The following is an 18,482-nucleotide window of genomic DNA, read 5'->3' as shown; positions in this document are numbered from 1 at the left end:
TGATTCCATCTCATGATATGATTTCATCAGATGTGATACCATATCGTCCTCCAAAAATCATGATATGGAATCATATGGGAATACTATATCATGATTTGGGTTATTTTAATATAAAAATTGATCCACAAGCTTATATTTTGTTAAAACAATTCACATTTATATCTAATAACCATTTATTTTACATATAAATAAAATTTATAATAACATCATTACTTTTTATAATATATTATTCTCACCGACATAAAATTTATTATTCTCACCAACATATAATCACTTTAACTCACACTTCACGATTGTTGAGTAATAAAATCTTGAAGCGCCGGTGAAGGGTATTTCATTTTTACTCAAATATACTGATGAAACAATAACTTAAGCGGAAAACAAATAACTTTATAATAATTTATTATACGATTTTATGATTTTTTATTTATTTGATAATATTGAATAAACAATTTGGGTCATTTTAATAGTTTTAGAAGTTATGAGATTTTCATTTTATGAGAAAATATACAACACCAAAATTTCATATCGCATGTCCAAACAAAACTTCAATTTCATCCCATGATTCCATATCATAATGTCATATCATGATTCTGCATCATGATACCGTATCGCACGGCCAAAAGGGCTCTTAAATTGATTAACCTAATAATTAAGATTTTATTGTTTTCTATATATTTTTGATCAGTATTAAGTAATTATTAGGTATACACATTCTCAAAAAAAAATATTAAAAGATAAAATTAAAGATTATTAACCACTATTAAACTTTTGATTATTTCTAAACTATTTTTTTAGAAAATGTAAAATAGTTAAGAATCTTACTAAAACAAAAGGTAAATATAGAAATAAGTTTTGATAGTTATCTCGAACTTTGAAACATTCAGTTATTTGAATCACGAAAAAAGTCTCAACATTTCATTTAATATGAATTAAAGTGAGTATATTCAACTAGTAGCTAAAATTGTTTTTGTTGAATTTTGTCCATTAGTTTTGATTTGTATCATTGATAGTTATATAATTTTAATTTTTCAAATGATTTAGTTATTAAATGATATGTAATTTAATTTTTAAATTTGGATGCACCCACTCATCAATAAAAAATATTTTGTGCATGCACTCTGCTAGAAAAATATCGACTCTTTTAAAGTTTGAACATCCTTGGCTGAATTCTTGACTCCGCCTCGGCACTCGGGTAATTTTTGATTTTTTTTTAGCCTTTTCAACTATAGATTATTATATGTATGGATGATGCTTCATCTTTTGATAATGTGATTACCCAATTAGTCGAAGAAGAATGCAACTTCAATTTCAAAATTAATTGTGGAAGAAACGCAGATATATAGGTAACATCATTGTTGAAAGTGAAAATGCAACGGGTTGAGTAAAGGAGAATGTGTAGAAAGATTTCTTCATCATCTTTTTTTGTGCTTTCAACATATCATGTTGTTGATTTTTTTAATCAATTTTTTTTTCATCTTTTTTTGATACACATGAGTTCAGATTTTAATATACCTAGTTGTTTTTGTTTCTTAAGTTAATGTATAATGTCTTCAGTAAAACATTATGATGCATTGCAATTTCATCATGCATAATAATGTATCATGTTCAAATATTAGTTTTGATACATAACTTTTAATTTATTGAAATACAAATTAGTATATATCATATTCATAATTATGTATTTTATAAATAGCTATTACAAATTTTGTTATCTTTTACTACCATATACAACATACACTCAAACTTATTCAATTTTGTGTCTCATGCCTTTAATTATTTATCTAATACATGATTATTTCAAATTGTATAATCTACCATGTACGAGTTACTGTCATGTATTTGCAGTTCTAAAATTTTATTCAGACTTATTCAAATTAGAAGATTATGTGTTTGTACACATTATCGAGCAAATATACATAATACATAAATTGTAATGTTTTATAGCGCTAAAGCATATTATATCAAATTAATTGTCTAATGTATCACATGTTATGCATCCGGATAAATGTGATGTATCCAGATGACACAAATTTAAAGAGATTTCTGTAAATTGAAAAATCGGTGATTATATTAGTAATTAGATAAGATTAAATTAGATAGTACACCTGCAGATATTTTTTAAATGGAATAAAAAGATAAAAATAAACAAAAAAAAGCCGGTGATTATATTAGTAATTAGATAAGATTAAAATTCGATAGTACACATGCAGATGCTTTTAAAATGGAATAAAAAAAAGATAAAAACAAACAAATGAAAACCGGCGATTATATTAGTAGCTAGATAAGATTAAAATTCGATAGTACATATGCTGATAATCATTAAATTAAATTTAATCCATTAATATACTAATTCTTATTACCACCGCAAACCTTTTGGTGATATTTGTCGGTTCATATTGAGATTCGACAGCTAGAAACACATCAGCCCAACAGCTCATAAGTGAGGAACGTGCTAAATGAACTTCTAAAAAATTGTATAAGCTTTAAGTGTAGATGTTTAATGAAATTTTGTAATTTTAAATTAAAATATATTAATATAATATTAATTTTTTAAAAAAATATAATTTAAGTACATTGAAAAATGAAATTAAAAAATTGATATATTAAAAATGAATTTTAGAAAAACAAAGTAAATAAATTAAAAAACAAGAGAATATATTACTCACTAAATAAGATTAAAACTTTAAAATATGACAGCGCGCTGCACATGCTCATTGAATCCATTAATTTTATTATCACCGAATATCTGATGGTCAGATTTGTGCGGACATATTAAGGATTTGGCCACCAGAAACACATTATCCCAACACGTTATACTATTATAATAATGATAAATAATAATGACAATGATAATGATAATAATAATGATAATAATGATGATGATAATAATTATGATAATAATAATAATAATAATAATAGAAATCTAATCCTAATCATAGTGTAGTCTTAATCATGATATAATTATAATCTTATCTAATCCTAATTAATATAAGTAGTTTAATTTTAGTGTGACTCAATTCTAAAGCACTGTTTAAATTCGTCAGTAAGTTTTGTTGGACCTGTTTCTATGACATGTTCCAATCGTCAGCTTTCTTCTTCATCAACACTTGTTGTAGACACGTCAATCAGTTTCGTTGGACCTATTCTTTTGACATGTTCCAATCATCAGTTTCTTTCTTCTTCAACATTATGTAGTTTGACATTTCTTAACAGAGGACAAAATAATAAAGTTAATCAATGATTAATAATTGTTATCGTGTAACATAGAAATTTTCATCTAATAAGGAACAGAGGGAGTACACTTTGTCAAAGCATTAAATTTAGAGAAAATTATGTGACATGACAAACGTCTAACATATATATATATATTATGTAACGTAGCTAGTTTTGATTTATTTAAATCCGTGATAACAATTTCGCAAAATTTTTCTATTTAATTTTCTAATTGTATAAATTTAGAATTTTGATAGTTTTATCTTTGATTGTATAAATCCATAATTCGTATAATTCGGTTTTTGATTGTATAAATTCATAATTTGTATATGCTTAACGTAGGTATTGCATATGATTTATGAAAAAATCATAACAAAGTAATAAACTACCCTATTTGTATATTGTCAAGTGAAATATACACACGGAGTTTTGGAAAAAAATCTAAATATATAATTAGAATTTGTATATGCTTACCATGATTGTATATTCTCAAGCAAAATATACAGATCGCGACCTCCATTTGTGTATATTTATCCTATTTGTATATTTGCAAGTGAAATTTACAAACTGCGGCCTCTACAGCAAACATAAGTATAATTATAGAGTGCAACTACTGAAACTATAGCTATAGGGCATAATTGGAAGCTCTTGATCATGTGTGGGAAAGATTTATGCCTGAAGAAACATCTCCATACGGAATTTTTAAAAATAAAAAATTGAATAAATAAATTAAAATTAATATTTTCACTTTCATTAGCTGAAAAAGATATATTTGAGTCAATTTTGTGATAGTAGTACATGTGAGTCACTTTTGTTACGATAAGATTATATGTGAGCTACAAGAGGTATATCATCTATAAATTACAATGTTGGGGCTGTATCAAGCCGTTTTTCCCACTATATGATGAAATCTTTTTTTTTTTTGATTTCATACTAGGTGTTCGATTTTCGATATCTACTTTGAAGTCTGAATAAATTCAAAACCTTTGATTATTATCTCGATATATCCCTCAACAATTAAATGGGTAGTTGTTTGCAACCAATTTTTTATGTTGCAGTCACAAATAAAATATGAAGAAACATGATTTTATTGATAATAAATTGCGGGTACGATTCTGTTCGTTCCTTAATTCGACTCTCCTAAGATTAAACCATGATTCGAGGATCGTTAGTGTCGTATTTCTTGAAATATGATGATTTAGATTTGATCTCTATATGGATATCCCATCAATTTGTAGAATATTTGAGATGTTGATCTTTAAGAAATATCCAAGAGTTTACGGGATATTTGAGATGCCTTTTACGGGAATTTTGTACCATTTATATAGGCGTGAACTAGGGTTTAGAGTTGAGTAGCCTCCAAGAATCCTATTTGAATGGAACACAATCTCAACTCAAATTGAACGCATCTTTGTATAGTCCCGTAAAATTTCAATGTCTACAAATGTACTTACTTCAAGGCTTGTCGGAGTGTAGATTTGATAAAACTCAAAGTCGAGCCTTGAACTACTCATTATTCTACCTTCGCAACTTTAGAACTTCAAATTTGATTTAAGACAAAAGAGATGAAGGACAGATTTGATTTCACTGGACGTGCCAATTTCACAACAAATTTTATAGTGACAGAAAATAAATTATAATTATAAAAAATATGAAGAAAAATAATTTTACTCAACAAGATAGTGCATATATATACTCATGAGGCAACATGAGCTTCAAACAATAAATGACTCAAAACTCATTATTTTGAAAAGATTTATTTATTGTCTACAGTGGTAACTCTTGGTTACTCATTTTTTTGTTTGGTAAAAAGATTGTTACTGGTAATGAACTATTAAAGAAAAGATATGTGTGGCTCTAACAAATTCATAAATTTGCCAGGAACATATTTATTTAGTACAATAAAGACTTATATGTTGGTGAAGCGACAAAATTCAGATTTGATTTAAAGAATGTCTAGTCTAATACTTCTTAATTTTATTTATCTCATAAGGGAAAATATTAAGTATTGAAAAAAAAAGAGTTAGAAATTCTTGATATGGACTACTATTTCCAAATGGATCCTACTTGGTGTGACTCTCGATTAATCAGGCTTCAATTGGATACACCAAATTGTGTTTTCTATATGCTTTAGCAAGATATAAGCGGCTTTGACAAACTTGAATAAGTCGACGTATCATCACAAAGTTCATAATAATAAATAATTATCGATTAAAAATTCTTCGACAAAGTAATATATATATATATATATATATATATATAGAATTAAAAAAATAAGGCAGAACAAATATAGAGAACAAATAATGTGACATGTCATATAATTAAACCTCCATATTACAAGAATAAAATAAAATTTAGATCATTTTTCTATGATATAAATACCACTAGTGAATGGATAATGAAAAAATATTTGTGCTAATTAAGTGATAAATTAATGTAATAATGTAAATAGTCAATTAATAATAGGATAAAGTTATTGGAAATAAAAAAATTTAGGGATAAATTTCAAAGAGCTCCCTTTTCGATTTGCTCTATAACACTTATTTTACTGGTTGTTTATGATGTTATACCTATCTCTTACTTTAATTTTTCATAACCATTTTAAACCTATTTAAAATATATATATATATAAATCAATCATGGCTTGATAAATTTATCCTTCTTTATATTAATTTCTTCATATCAATGCACATTATTGGAAACATAATTTATTTAATAAATACTTTAAATTTAAACCAACACATACAAAGAATATATTCAATCTTGGAAACATCATTATCATGAAAAAGACAAATTAAACATATTGAGTCAAATTTGGTGTTCTTGTCCATTTGAAACTACTCAGTTTATGTTAAGTATGTTATAAAATAAAGACTAAATACTAAAATTAAATTAATGACAATTAAGAAGAGAAGAATGTAGTAGAGAGATAAATAGGAAACTTGAATCTTCCTTATTTTAGTGTATTTTCTATAGAGATTACAATGCCTTTTATAGGCATAAGAGGGGTATAATCAACATTCATTAATTTTTTTTATAACACTTCCCCTTGGAAATCCATTTAAAATAAAATTCTTAGTAAAGTAACAAATGTAAATAGTTATTCCTAATATGCATTACTTCCTGCCTCATTAAAAATCTTACCAGGAAAATCCAGTGGGATAAAACCTTGATTAAGGAAAAAAGAGTAAAGCGCGTATTTTATTCCCCTTGATGAAAATCATGATTTAGCTGCCCAAATTTTCTCATTCCAATCTTGTATATCATCTTCTCGAAAGTTGCGGTTGGCAAAGACCTGGTGAATAAATTAGCCACATTATCACTCGAACGAATCTGATGTACGTTGATATCATCATTCTTCTGGAGCTTATATGTGTAGAAAAACTTTGGTGAAATGTGTTTCGTTGTATCGCCTTTTATAAATCCTCCACTGAGTTGTGCTATGCATGCTGCATTATCTTCGTATAAGGTTGGGGTACTTTGTCGCATTTCAAATAACATTTTTTTCAAATAAGGTGTATAATGGACCTTAACCACACACATTCTCGGTTGCCTGATGAATAGCTATTATCTCAGCATGATTTAGTGAAGTGTCCACGATAGACTGTTTCGTAGATCTCCAAGATATAGCAGTACCCCCACATGTGAATATATAACCTGTTTGAGATCTAGCTTTATGTGGGTCAGACAGACAGATATCCTGTATCAGCATAGCCAACAAGATCTGGACTACAATCGTCAGAATAGAATAAACCCATATCAATAGTCCCTTTTAGATACCGCAATATGTATTTGATTCCATTCCAATGTCTCTTAGTAAGAGCAGAACTATATCTTGCTAACAAATTAACCGAAAAGGTTATATCAGGCCTTGTAGTGTTAGCAAGGTACATAGTGCACCAATTGCACCGCGATATGGTACTTCAGGACCGAGAATTTTCTCATCCTTTTCTTGAGGTCGAAATGGATTTTTATTTACATCAAGTGATCGAACAACCATTGGAGTACTTAATGGATGTGCTTCATCCATATAAAATTTTTTCAACACCTTTTCTGTGTATGCAGATTGATGAAAAAAAATATTGTTTGTCAAATGATGTATTTGCAAATCAAGACATAATTTTATTTTTTCGAGATCTTTTATCTCAAATTTATTCTTTAAATAATCGATTGCCCTGTGAAGTTCCATTGGAGTTTCAATAAGTTTTATGTCATTGACATAAATAGCAAGTATAACAAACCCTGATGTTATTTTCTTTATAAACACACATGGGCAAATCGCATCATTTATATAACCTTTCTTAAATAAATACTCACTAAGACGATTACCACATGCGTCCAGATTGCTTCAAATCATACAATGATCTTTGCAATCTAATTGAGTACATTTCCCGAGGCTTTGAACTGTATGCTTTGGGCATTTTGAATCCTTCAAAAAGTTTCATGTATATCTCATTATCGAGTGATCCATAAAGGTAGCCTGTAACCACATCCATCAAATGCATTCCAAGTTTCTCATGGATCGTCAAACTAATGAGATAACGCAATGTTATTGCATCCATAACGGGTGAGTATGTCTCTTCGTAATGGACGTCGGGCCTTTGAGAAAATTCTTGTGCAACAAAATATGCTTTGTATCTTTGTATTTCATTTTTCTCATTTCTTTTCCGCATAAAAACCCATTTATAGCCAACAAGTTTAACACCATCAGGTGCTTGTACTATGGGCCCAAAAACTTCGCGCTTGACAAGTGAAATTCAATTATGATTGAATTGCTTCTTGCCATTTTTGCCAATCATTTCTCTGTCGACATTCTTCAACAGATTGAGGTTCAAGATCCTCACAATTTTGCATAATTTTTTATGCAACATTGTATGCAAAAACATAATTCACCGCTATTTCTGAGCGATTCAGATTTGTTTCATGATCACTTGATTTTATGGATAGTTCATTATTTCCTTGAGTCTCAAGCTCATTGGTTCCTCCAAGGATATCAGAATTACTCACATCTTGACTTTCTATGTAAGGTTTTTTCATAGTGTCATTTTGATCTTTTAATTTTCTTTTTCTAGGATTTTGATCCTTTGACCCTAATGGTCTAATACGCTTCAAGCGTGCTTTTGATTCATTAGCTATGACACTAGTTGATGGTCATACGGGGACATCAATTCGAATTGGGACATTCATTGCAGGAACATGTGATTTAGTAACCCTTTCAAATCTCTAAATGCATCTGGCATTTGATTTGCAATTTTCTGCAAATGAATGATCTTTTGTACTTCTAGCTCACAAATGGAAGTACGAGGATCAAGATGAGACAATGATGGATTTTTCACAAAATGTCTTCTTTAATTTCACTCTATTTTTGGAAAAAGTGTCTCATCAAACCGACAATCTGTGAATCGGGCTGTGACCATATCTCAAAACCAATATATATTCCTAACCTTCTTTAGGGATCCATCTTAGTGCGTTGTGGTGGTGCTAACGGCACATAAACAGCGCATCCAAAAATTCTCAGATGAGATATATTGGGTTGTTTGACCAAAAGCCAATTGTAATGGAGAAAAATTATGATAATTTGTCGGCCTGAGACGAATAAGTGTTGCAGCATGCAAAATTGCATGACCCCACACAGAAGTAGGCAACTTAGTTTTCATAAGTAATGGTCTTGCAATCAACTGCAGTCGTTTAATTAATGACTCAGCCAGACCATTTTGAGTGTGAACATGAGCTACAGGATGTTCAACTCTTATCCCAATCGACAGACAATAATCATTGAATGTTTGGGATGAAAACTCCGCAGCGTTATCAAGGCGAATAGACTTAATCTGATTATCAGAGAACTGTGCCTGTAATCGTATTATTTGTGACAACAATTTTTTAAATGTCAAATTGCGAGATGACAATAGGCATACGTGAGACCATTTAGAGAAAGCATCTATCAGGATCATAAAAATCTAAATGGCCCACTCGGTGGGTGAATTGGCCCACAAATGTCTCCATGTATACGTTCCAAAAACGCAAGGGACTCAATTTTGACCTTTATTGGTGATGGTCTTATAATTAACTTGCCTTGATAACATGCATCACAAGAAAATTCACCATTTAAAAGAATTTTCAACTTCTTTAATGGATGCCCATTTGAATTTTCTATAATTCATCTCATCATTATAGACCCAGGATGTCCTAGACGATCATGTCAAAGTACGAAAGTATTGGAATCAATAAACCCCCGGTTTACTATGGAATATGCCTCAATTGCACTAATTTTTATCCAATACAATCCAGAAGATAGGGCCGTGAATTTCTCTACAACATATGTCTGCCCGGAGACATTTTTGGTTATACCAAGATATTCAAGATTCATTTCATCAATTGTCTTGATATGATAACCATTTTCACGAATATCTTTGAAACTCAATAAGTTTCTCCGAGAATGAGGAGAAAACATGGCATTATTTATTATGAGTTTAGTTCCTTTGGACAAAATTATAATGGCTCTTTCGGAGCCCTTAATCAAATTAATACTACCAGATATCGTAGTAACATTCATATTGCCCATACTCAAATGAGAAAAATATTTCTCATTTTTAAATATCGTGTGTGTTGTATCAGAATCAATCAAGCAAATGTCTTCATAATTTGATAGTTTGCTTGGAGAATCATCCATATCTTCAAAAGTAATGAAATAAATTTATATTCAATGATTAATTATCTTTTGTTAAATATTTAAAAAATAATGTAAATATTAAAATGTTCTTTGAACCATTAATAATACATAAGATTTTCATCACTCGAACCTTTAACACTAAATTTGATTTAGTTTAGTATGTTTAAAATAAGTATTAATATAATTATTATCTTCAAATGACATTTGAGTGACAAAAAGGAAAATGTGTTTTTCACTTACCAATTTAGGTAGTGGTCTTACGTATAATTTTTCTTTTATGGCCACAAAAGTTAAAGGAAAGAATAATTTTAATATTTTTCAATTCCTTTTCAAATCATAACATTCCAACTCACTTTCCATTGGTGTTTCTAAAAGAATGGACTTAACGAATATGCATGGATAAATATGAGCACTTTAATTATTTATTTCCACATTATGATCAATATAAAACAACAAATATTAATAATATTAGTAAATATCAACCATGATTATTCTTCCATATCTACAGAACCGTCATCAATAAGTGATCTATTTTTCCTTCAGGGTGTGTGAAGAAATCTGCCACATCCAAGTGTGTGTTGTCAACATGATCAGTGATAAAATTAGCTTCGAGATTTTTATCCTTCTTTCTTAGTGATGTTTGATAAAGCTCAACCAAGTGTTTAGGAGTACGACAATCACGTGCATAATGACCTCTTCCACCACATCGAAAATAATTTATTTTAATTGTTTTACGTTTCTCATCTTTTCCTTTTTCCCTTTGATGGCTATTTTTCTTTGGTGAATGATTAACACCGGGAAAAGGATTTCGCTCTTGATCGTTATTATGATCACGGCCACGGCCACGACCTTTTCCACGCCTAGCGTGGTGAGCGTACACCTCATTCACTTCAGGAAGCGGTGTAGATTCAGTGGGACGATTCTCGTGATTTTTCATTAACAAATCATTATTTTGTTCAGCCACGGGAAGATGAGAAATCAGTTCTGAATACTTCTTGAAATCCTTTTCTCGATATTGTTGCTGTAAAAGCATATTCGAGGCATGAAATGTGGAGAACGTTTATTCCAGCATATCAACATCATTAACTGTATCTCCACGTAGTTTCAATCGAGAAGTAATTCTGAACATGGCAGAATTGTACTCATGAATAGACTTAAAGTCTTGTAGTCTTAAATTCATCCAATCATATCGTGCCTTTGGATGAATGAACATCTTCAAATGGTCATACCTTTCTTTTAGATTATTCCACAGAACGAGTGAATCTTTGACTGTGAGATATTCAATTTTTAAAATTTCGTCAATATGATGACGTAAGAATATCATTGTTTTAGCACAGTCTTGTTTTGATGCTTTATTTTCAATTTTGATGGTGTATCCAAGACCCATAGCATCCAAATGGATTTCAGCATCCAATACCCATGAAAGGTAGTTCCTGCGAGAACTATGAAGGGCAACGAACTCAAGTTTAGTAAGATAAGCCATAATAAAAAGAAGAAAAATAATAATACCTTAGCCTTCAAATTTAGTCTTCAAACTTTGATATGACAGTCTCGTGCTGATAATGTGTTATAAAATAAGGACTAAGTACTAAAATTAAATTAATGACAATTAAGAAAAGAAGAAAGTAGTAGAGAATTAAAATAGGAAATTTGAATCTTTCTTATTTTGGTGTATTTTTTATATAGACTACAATGCCTTTTATAGACATTAGAGGGGTATAATAGACATTCATTAACTTTGTTTACAAAAGAATAATATTTATTCATAATACAGAAACTAAAATTCAGATATATAAACTATATTATTAATTTGCATATAAAAGAAATATATAGAAGTACCGAGTACGTAGTTCTGTTTGTTGGGTTCTTGAAATGTGAAGGGATAAGGAGTGCATGTGATAAAGAACACATATGGTGTATATGGGCAATTATCAAACTCTCATTTCCAAATTTTTCGCTCAATTGAGAAAACGATTTTTTTAAAAAAAATATTAATTTAATTATATATAAATAACGTATTTTTTTATCGAAGGAGCTTCTTGTATCAAGATGGCTCCGCCCTGCTTGTAAGTTTAAAAGCTGCCATTGTCTTATCAAGCTAACGTAGTTGTAGTGTCGAGGCAGAAATCCTGATTAAAACGCTATAAAAATTTATTATCCTTTTAATTCGATAAATAATTTAATTATCCTTTTAAAATTTTTAATAAATTTTATGGCCCTTTTTTATTCGAACTCTTAATTGTATTCTTTGAAAAACAACCAGCAGTAACATTATGAGAAAATTCCAGCCGACATAACATGTGATCAAAAAATATTTGTCAGTCATCTCATAAAACAGCCACCTTTTACGAAGAAAAATAAATTACACTAACAACCACCTTTTACGAAGAAAAATAAATTACACTCAATACTAATTGTTCTTATTATACAAATAATACATGGATTGGTTAATTAAATTTTCTGTTGAGCAATTCAATTTGAATTCCATTATTATTACAAGAAAAGTCGTCTACATACATAACACGAGATATAAAATTCTCACCAAGATGCCGCCATTATTACCGTATGTACCCAACAAAACAATTTCATCAGTTCTGTCCATTTTATCTATAAAGATGCAAGTATAATTTTCGATGTCAATTATTAGAAAATAGCATATATAACGGAAAGTCTTTATCGATATTAATTAAGTGTTATTAAATTCAATATCATGAAAGTTTTTAGGATATACACAAAGAATGTTAGTTATCGCTAAAAGTATATATTTAGCGACAATTATTAATTAGTTACAACTAAAACTCATTTTTGACATAGTACATATCACACTCTACGATCTTCTAAAGTGATTCCATTAATAATTGAACTCTCTCAATACTTGAATAGACAATTATTATATAGAACATTAAATTGTCTTTCTAGAAGATGAGAAGAAAGTATAAATTCTTCTTTTTTCAAGATAACCCAACACAGACGTTTCTTTTTTGGAAGAAATGTACACGTTACTTTTCCTCCTTCTGCTAGAAAATAAGATTTTTCAGTTCTAGTTAAATTGGACATTAGAGGGATCACATAATTTATTACTTCACATAATTTATTATTTTGATATAATTTTAAATAATTAAATTAAATTATTTTTATCATAATATATTATAAATTATTTTACTAAAAAATTATAATTATACTCTTTTTATTTATTTCGAAATTTATCATTAAACACTTGTGTAATTCTCCATGTTGAGATTACAGATACTAATCAATAAATTAAATTACTGACGAATTTAATTGAATGATCAATCTACTATAGAGCAATACTTAACTTATTTCATTTACCAGATTCATAAATCTACCGGTCGAATTTACATATGAAAACTTATAAGTTTCTCATAAAATGGTGTATCATCAATCTCTATATTAAGAAATGAATTCTATCAGTTAACTAATTAGTTCACCAATATATATTAAATCATCCAATCTATCAGACAAATTGATCATCTCAGAATCTCACATTTTAATAAATCAAAACGATAATTAATATATGCAGATCATAATCGTTATATTAAGATTAAGAATATAAGTACACTTAACAGTTTAGAGAATATGTTTATATCAGTCAGTCTAAAACATCTATCTTTGCTCGGTCCCGTTCAATACATAGATAATGCACTAGAATGAGAAGTTAAAACTATAGTATTCTCATAATCAAGATAAATTACATGTAAACTCGTGCTACAATAATCTTTCTGATAGTTTTGTCCAAATTTTCATCTACAATTGTGAAGTACAACTTTAACTTACAAGAAATCGATAATTTAATCTTCTGTGTATAACTTAAACTCTATACACCAAATCATCTACTATATAAGTTAAAGAAGACATATATATGGCAAATTGATCTACTTACTATAATAGTTTATTGAATTGAATAAATTATTAAATAATTATTCAATAAATAATACTATATCAATAATATATCCTTAACACTTTTGAGATAGGAAGTGAAATTTACATTACATACATGTTCTGGTGGATAATTTTAAAAATTACATACTGATTTTCTTAGCTATTGATTAGTTTCATGAAACTGCTGATTTGGAGGAACTTAAAAATTCAAAAGAAAATCCATTCATGGGCAATGAGCCAATGACCTAGATCTGAAACTTTTTGATTGAAAAACTTGGAGAGAATGTGAAGAATGATCGAGAAGCCTGTTTGTTTAATTTATCCTTACATATTACGGGTTTACTATTGATTAATTGTCTCCAGCTTTTGTTATAGTGATTTATAACTTACTTAAAATTAGCTATAGTAGAGCTAGAAAAATAAAGTATTTTACTTAATATATTGGTGATTGAAAGTGAGAAAAAAAGTATTTGATAATTGGCTCATTACCACCAAGACCAGGGCTGACTCTTGCCTTCAAAATTCAAGGCATTAGCATTGGGAGCCTCAAATTTTTACAAATAAAATATTATGTATCTTAACCCTATTAAATAAAAGAAATCAAGAAAATATTATTTTAGATTCTTATATTTTTTTCGCTAACACTCATATTATTTATCCTTTTTAACTCTTTTTGCATTTTATTCTTTAAATCTTTGATAGTTAGAGGAGTAGTAATACACTCTCAAAAATATAAATCAGTAGTTGAAAAGTGTAGAACAAAGTGAATTACAATTTTTTTATTGCTTTGTTAATTTTCATATTGAAGTAGGTATACCAAGTTATCAACTTTTTGAATCGAATTCTATAATTTTAACTTTTATTTTTAAAGTTTATTAACTTATTACTTATAGAATTATGTTAATAATTCATAAAATAATTGTTTTACATTTAAAAATTTAGAAAAATAAATAAATACAGATATTTAAATTTTAGACCTCTAATAAAAATTTCGCTTTAGGCCTCGAATTATGTTGAGTCGCCCCTGTCCAAGACCCCACAGAAATGTGGTGGAGTATAAATGTACTGCTCCATTGCCTTCAAGATCCTCACAGCAGACTAACAAACTCGTAGGAAAACCAATATAACCAGCCCCAAATCTTTCAGTTGGTAAGCCAATAAAAATGGACTATGTGAACACTTTGATAGGTGTGTTATTCGCGTGTTTTTTGGTTCGTGGGGTATTGATTTCACTTAGAAGAACCAAAAGACTTGCACCAGGTCCATTTGCTCTGCCTATTATTGGAAATCTTCATCTGCTTGGTCATAAACCCCACATCTCACTTACTCAACTTGCAATAAAACATGGTCCAATTATGAATCTGAAATTCGGGCAAATAAACACGGTGATCATTTCGTCATCAGTGTTGGCAAGAGAAGTGACGCAAAAGAAAGATTTAACTTTTTCTAGTAGGTGTATTCCTGACGCACTCCGTGCCTGCAATCACAATGATTTCTCCGCTATATGGCTACCTGTCGATGCCCAATGGAGAAAACTTCGCAAGATTATGAACTACCACATCTTCTCAGGTAAGTAAAGATTTGTTTTGTTTTATTTAAGGGACAGGAGCGGCTCAAGCATATTAGTGGTATTAAGCAAAAATTAAATAGGGCCTTAAATTTGAATTGTTTATAACTTTTATATATTTGATTTTTTTTTAGATTTTAATGGATAATATAATCATTTTTATTTTAAATTATTTTTCATAATATATAGTACTCTAAATATGTCAAATTTCTTGTAATAATTCCTTCATTTTCATGAAAAGTTTGTTTTTCTACAAATAGTATTCAATATTTGTTAAAAATATAATAACTTCTAACCTATTATTATTAAAAATGAAAATCCTTAAATTTGAGAATCTAAGACACATGTCCTTTTTTTAACACCGTCGAGCCACCCCAGTTAGGATTACAAGGTGTGGCTTGTGGGTGGTTGTTTACAAGACTTTTATATTCTCAGGTAACAGACTTGACGCTAACGAGCATCTCAGAAGTAAAAAAATTCAAGAGCTAATTGATTACTGTGGCAACTGTAGCAAAGTTGGTGAAACAGTGAATATTAGCAGAGCAACTTTCAGGACTGCAATGAATTTGCTATCAAACACATTTTTCTCTATAGATTTAACCGATCCGTTTACTGATTCTGCTAAGGAATTTAAGGAATTGGTGTCAAACATCTCGATTGAGGCTGGTAAACCCAATGTGGTAGACTTTTTCCCATTTCTTCGGAAAATTGATCCACAGGGTGTAAGGCGACGCATGACTAAGTATTTTACAAAGATCCTTCACATTATGAGTGATTTGATTGATGAGCGGCTAAAGGAGCGGAGTATGGGTAAACATGCAAATGTTGATGTTTTAGATGCCCTTCTCAACATTTGTCCTAACGAAATTGACAGGAATCAAATCGAGCAACTTTGTCTGGTCAGTTAAATTGTTACTAAATATAAAACTATGTCATTTTTAACTAAAAGAAAATAGTGTCAAATATTATATATTTGACGTTTTAGGTCATAGGATCTTACACTAGCAAGTTCTGCAGGACTTGTTTGAAGCGGGGACAGATACAACGTCGAATACATTGGAGTGGGCAGTGGCTGAACTACTCAAGAATCCACACACTATGGAGAAAGCACAAGAAGAACTTGCCCAAGTGATTGGCAGAGGTAAACTAATAAATGCAGCTGATGTTGCGAATTTGCCTTACTTGAGGTGTATTGTGAAAGAAAACTTCCGAATACACCCACAAGTTCCTTTCTTGATTCCACGCAAAACAGAAGAAGATGTTGATTTTTGTGGCTATATTATTCCAAAAGACTCTCAAATTCTTGTGAATGTATGGGCGATAGGGCGGGACTCTAGTCTATGGGAAAACCCTTTGGACTTTAAGCCGGAGAGGTTTTGGGAGTCAGAAATAGACATTAGAGGTCAGGATTTTGAGCTCCTTCCGTTTGGTGCTGGTCGAAGAATTTGCCCTGGATTGCCTTTGGCTACTAGGATGATTCCAATCGTGCTAGGTTCATTGTTAAATACCTTTAATTGGAAGCTACAAGATGGAATTACACCTGAAGACTTGGACATGGAGGAAAGATTTGGTATTACCCTGGCAAAAGCTCAACCTCTGCTTGCTATTCCTATTCCACTGTAGACGTTGGGATAAACTTTTAATATTTAAATTAGTATATGAAAGTCATTGTATATGCAGACTTATCCTTCAAATAAGACCATGTCACTACTAACGGGACAAAAGGGTCTGGTAGATCCTTGTACTTATATGTGTTTATATTATAAATTATTCTACTTAATATTTTATAAATCGAACTTTAAATTTAATAAAAAAAAACATTTTTAAACTCTTCCTATCACATGTGTAGTTCAATCTCCCTTAAATAAATGACATGTTAAATGCATATCACATAAATTAATAATATGTCATAATTATCTTTATTATCTATGACTATTTTTAAAAAATATTAACCAAAATTTTATAAATTAAAAGGTAAAATAATAAATTTTAAATTGATTCTTTTGAAGTAAAATTTGGGACTCTACCCCTCCTCTCCCGTTTCAAACACATCCAAAATCTACCGACAAGTCGCCACCCCACCGCTCCTCTTGCCGACAAGACATGTACGTCTCCGTTGCAAACCCTTACCATTTTTCTTTCCTCCGTCTCCAACCTCCACAAAATCAGCAATCCTAAGCCGCTCCTCTCCATGCTTTCCATTGTATCAACAAACACTCACGCCGCCTCCCGTTTTGGCGAAAAAGGTATAGTGTCGCCTTTTTCTCTCTCACTCCGTTGGTAATGAGTGAACTCCGGCGAGCATCGCTATGAAATCAACCAGCGCCACTCTCTCCCTCCACGGATAACAGCTTGAAACTTGACGTCAAGGAGGTGTCGATGCCAAAGATCCGTTAGAAGATGACAATAGGGGTGGTGAAAAAGAAAACGGGATTGGGGCAAAGATGGGGATGGCAGCGAAAATTGGATTTAACTCCACTCCATTACTTATTATCTCCATTTCCCCAAATACACACTTGGATAGAAATGTGTCATTATTTAAAACTAAAGATGGATATTTAAAATAACAAATAAATCTCTATTTTTAATTTTTAGCTACAACATATAGCTTTCATCCAAGTGTGTACTTGAAAAAATGGAGAAAATAAATAATGAAAAAGATATTCACCAGCGAAAATGTAGATGGAGTTGAGGAAAGAAGAGGGTTTTGTTTAAATTTATCTTTTCTTTATAAAATTTATTATATCATTTTTGAATCAAAATCTTAGAAGGTCACTCAGCTTTAAGAAATTATCTAGTAGAATCACTAAACTTTATTTAATATTAATAAAATAACTCAATTTAGATAATTATATCATAAAATTACTCAACTTAATTTATCACTAAAAATATTAACATAAATAAATAAATTATTTTTATTTCATGTAAATATGAACTCTATAAAAAATAAAATTAAAAAAAATCATCAAGAATTTTGTATGAATAAACTTAATAACTATATAAGGATATTATTATATAATTAAATTATTATGATGAGCTTTATCCAAAAAGAAAAATAAAGGACTTAGGAAAAACCCGTAAAACATTGTCCTGACAAAATAATTCGGGTACATGATTTTTATCTCATAT

The 18,482-nt window shown here is 29.8% G+C and overlaps 2 protein-coding genes across 2 annotated transcripts; one reads left to right on the top strand and one right to left on the bottom strand.

Annotated features, from left to right (window-relative positions):
* Window positions 1–10,946: 10,946 nt before the first annotated feature.
* LOC107010004 lies at window positions 10,947–11,369 on the bottom strand. The gene has a single exon (XM_015209285.1). The coding sequence runs from the start codon at window positions 11,367–11,369 to the stop codon at window positions 10,947–10,949; it is 423 nt and encodes a 140-aa protein (XP_015064771.1).
* Window positions 11,370–14,876: 3,507 nt separating this feature from the next.
* On the top strand, window positions 14,877–17,155 carry LOC107010602 (geraniol 8-hydroxylase-like). The gene is made up of 3 exons (XM_015209883.1): window positions 14,877–15,355; window positions 15,789–16,252; window positions 16,371–17,155. The coding sequence occupies exons 1-3, from the start codon at window positions 14,950–14,952 to the stop codon at window positions 16,974–16,976; spliced, it is 1,476 nt and encodes a 491-aa protein (XP_015065369.1). The 5' UTR covers window positions 14,877–14,949; the 3' UTR covers window positions 16,977–17,155.
* Window positions 17,156–18,482: the final 1,327 nt, after the last annotated feature.

This window comes from Solanum pennellii, chromosome 2, assembly GCF_001406875.1.
Source record: "Solanum pennellii chromosome 2, SPENNV200".
Taxonomy (NCBI): domain Eukaryota; kingdom Viridiplantae; phylum Streptophyta; class Magnoliopsida; order Solanales; family Solanaceae; genus Solanum; species Solanum pennellii.
Note: the sequence above shows the minus strand (reverse complement) of the source record. Positions and strands in the feature narration are given on the sequence as shown.

What these genes read in the sequence shown, in the direction of transcription:
- LOC107010004 (XM_015209285.1), bottom strand. Translation starts at nt 11,369, where the DNA reads ATGGCTTATCTTACTAAACTTGAGTTCGTTGCCCTTCATAGTTCTCGC.
- LOC107010602 (XM_015209883.1), top strand. Translation starts at nt 14,950, where the DNA reads ATGGACTATGTGAACACTTTGATAGGTGTGTTATTCGCGTGTTTTTTG. An exon ending in GAACTACCACATCTTCTCAG is followed by an intron (nt 15,356 to 15,788) that starts GTAAGTAAAGAT and finishes TTATATTCTCAG; the next exon opens with GTAACAGACTTGACGCTAAC. An exon ending in AAATCGAGCAACTTTGTCTG is followed by an intron (nt 16,253 to 16,370) that starts GTCAGTTAAATT and finishes CAAGTTCTGCAG; the next exon opens with GACTTGTTTGAAGCGGGGAC.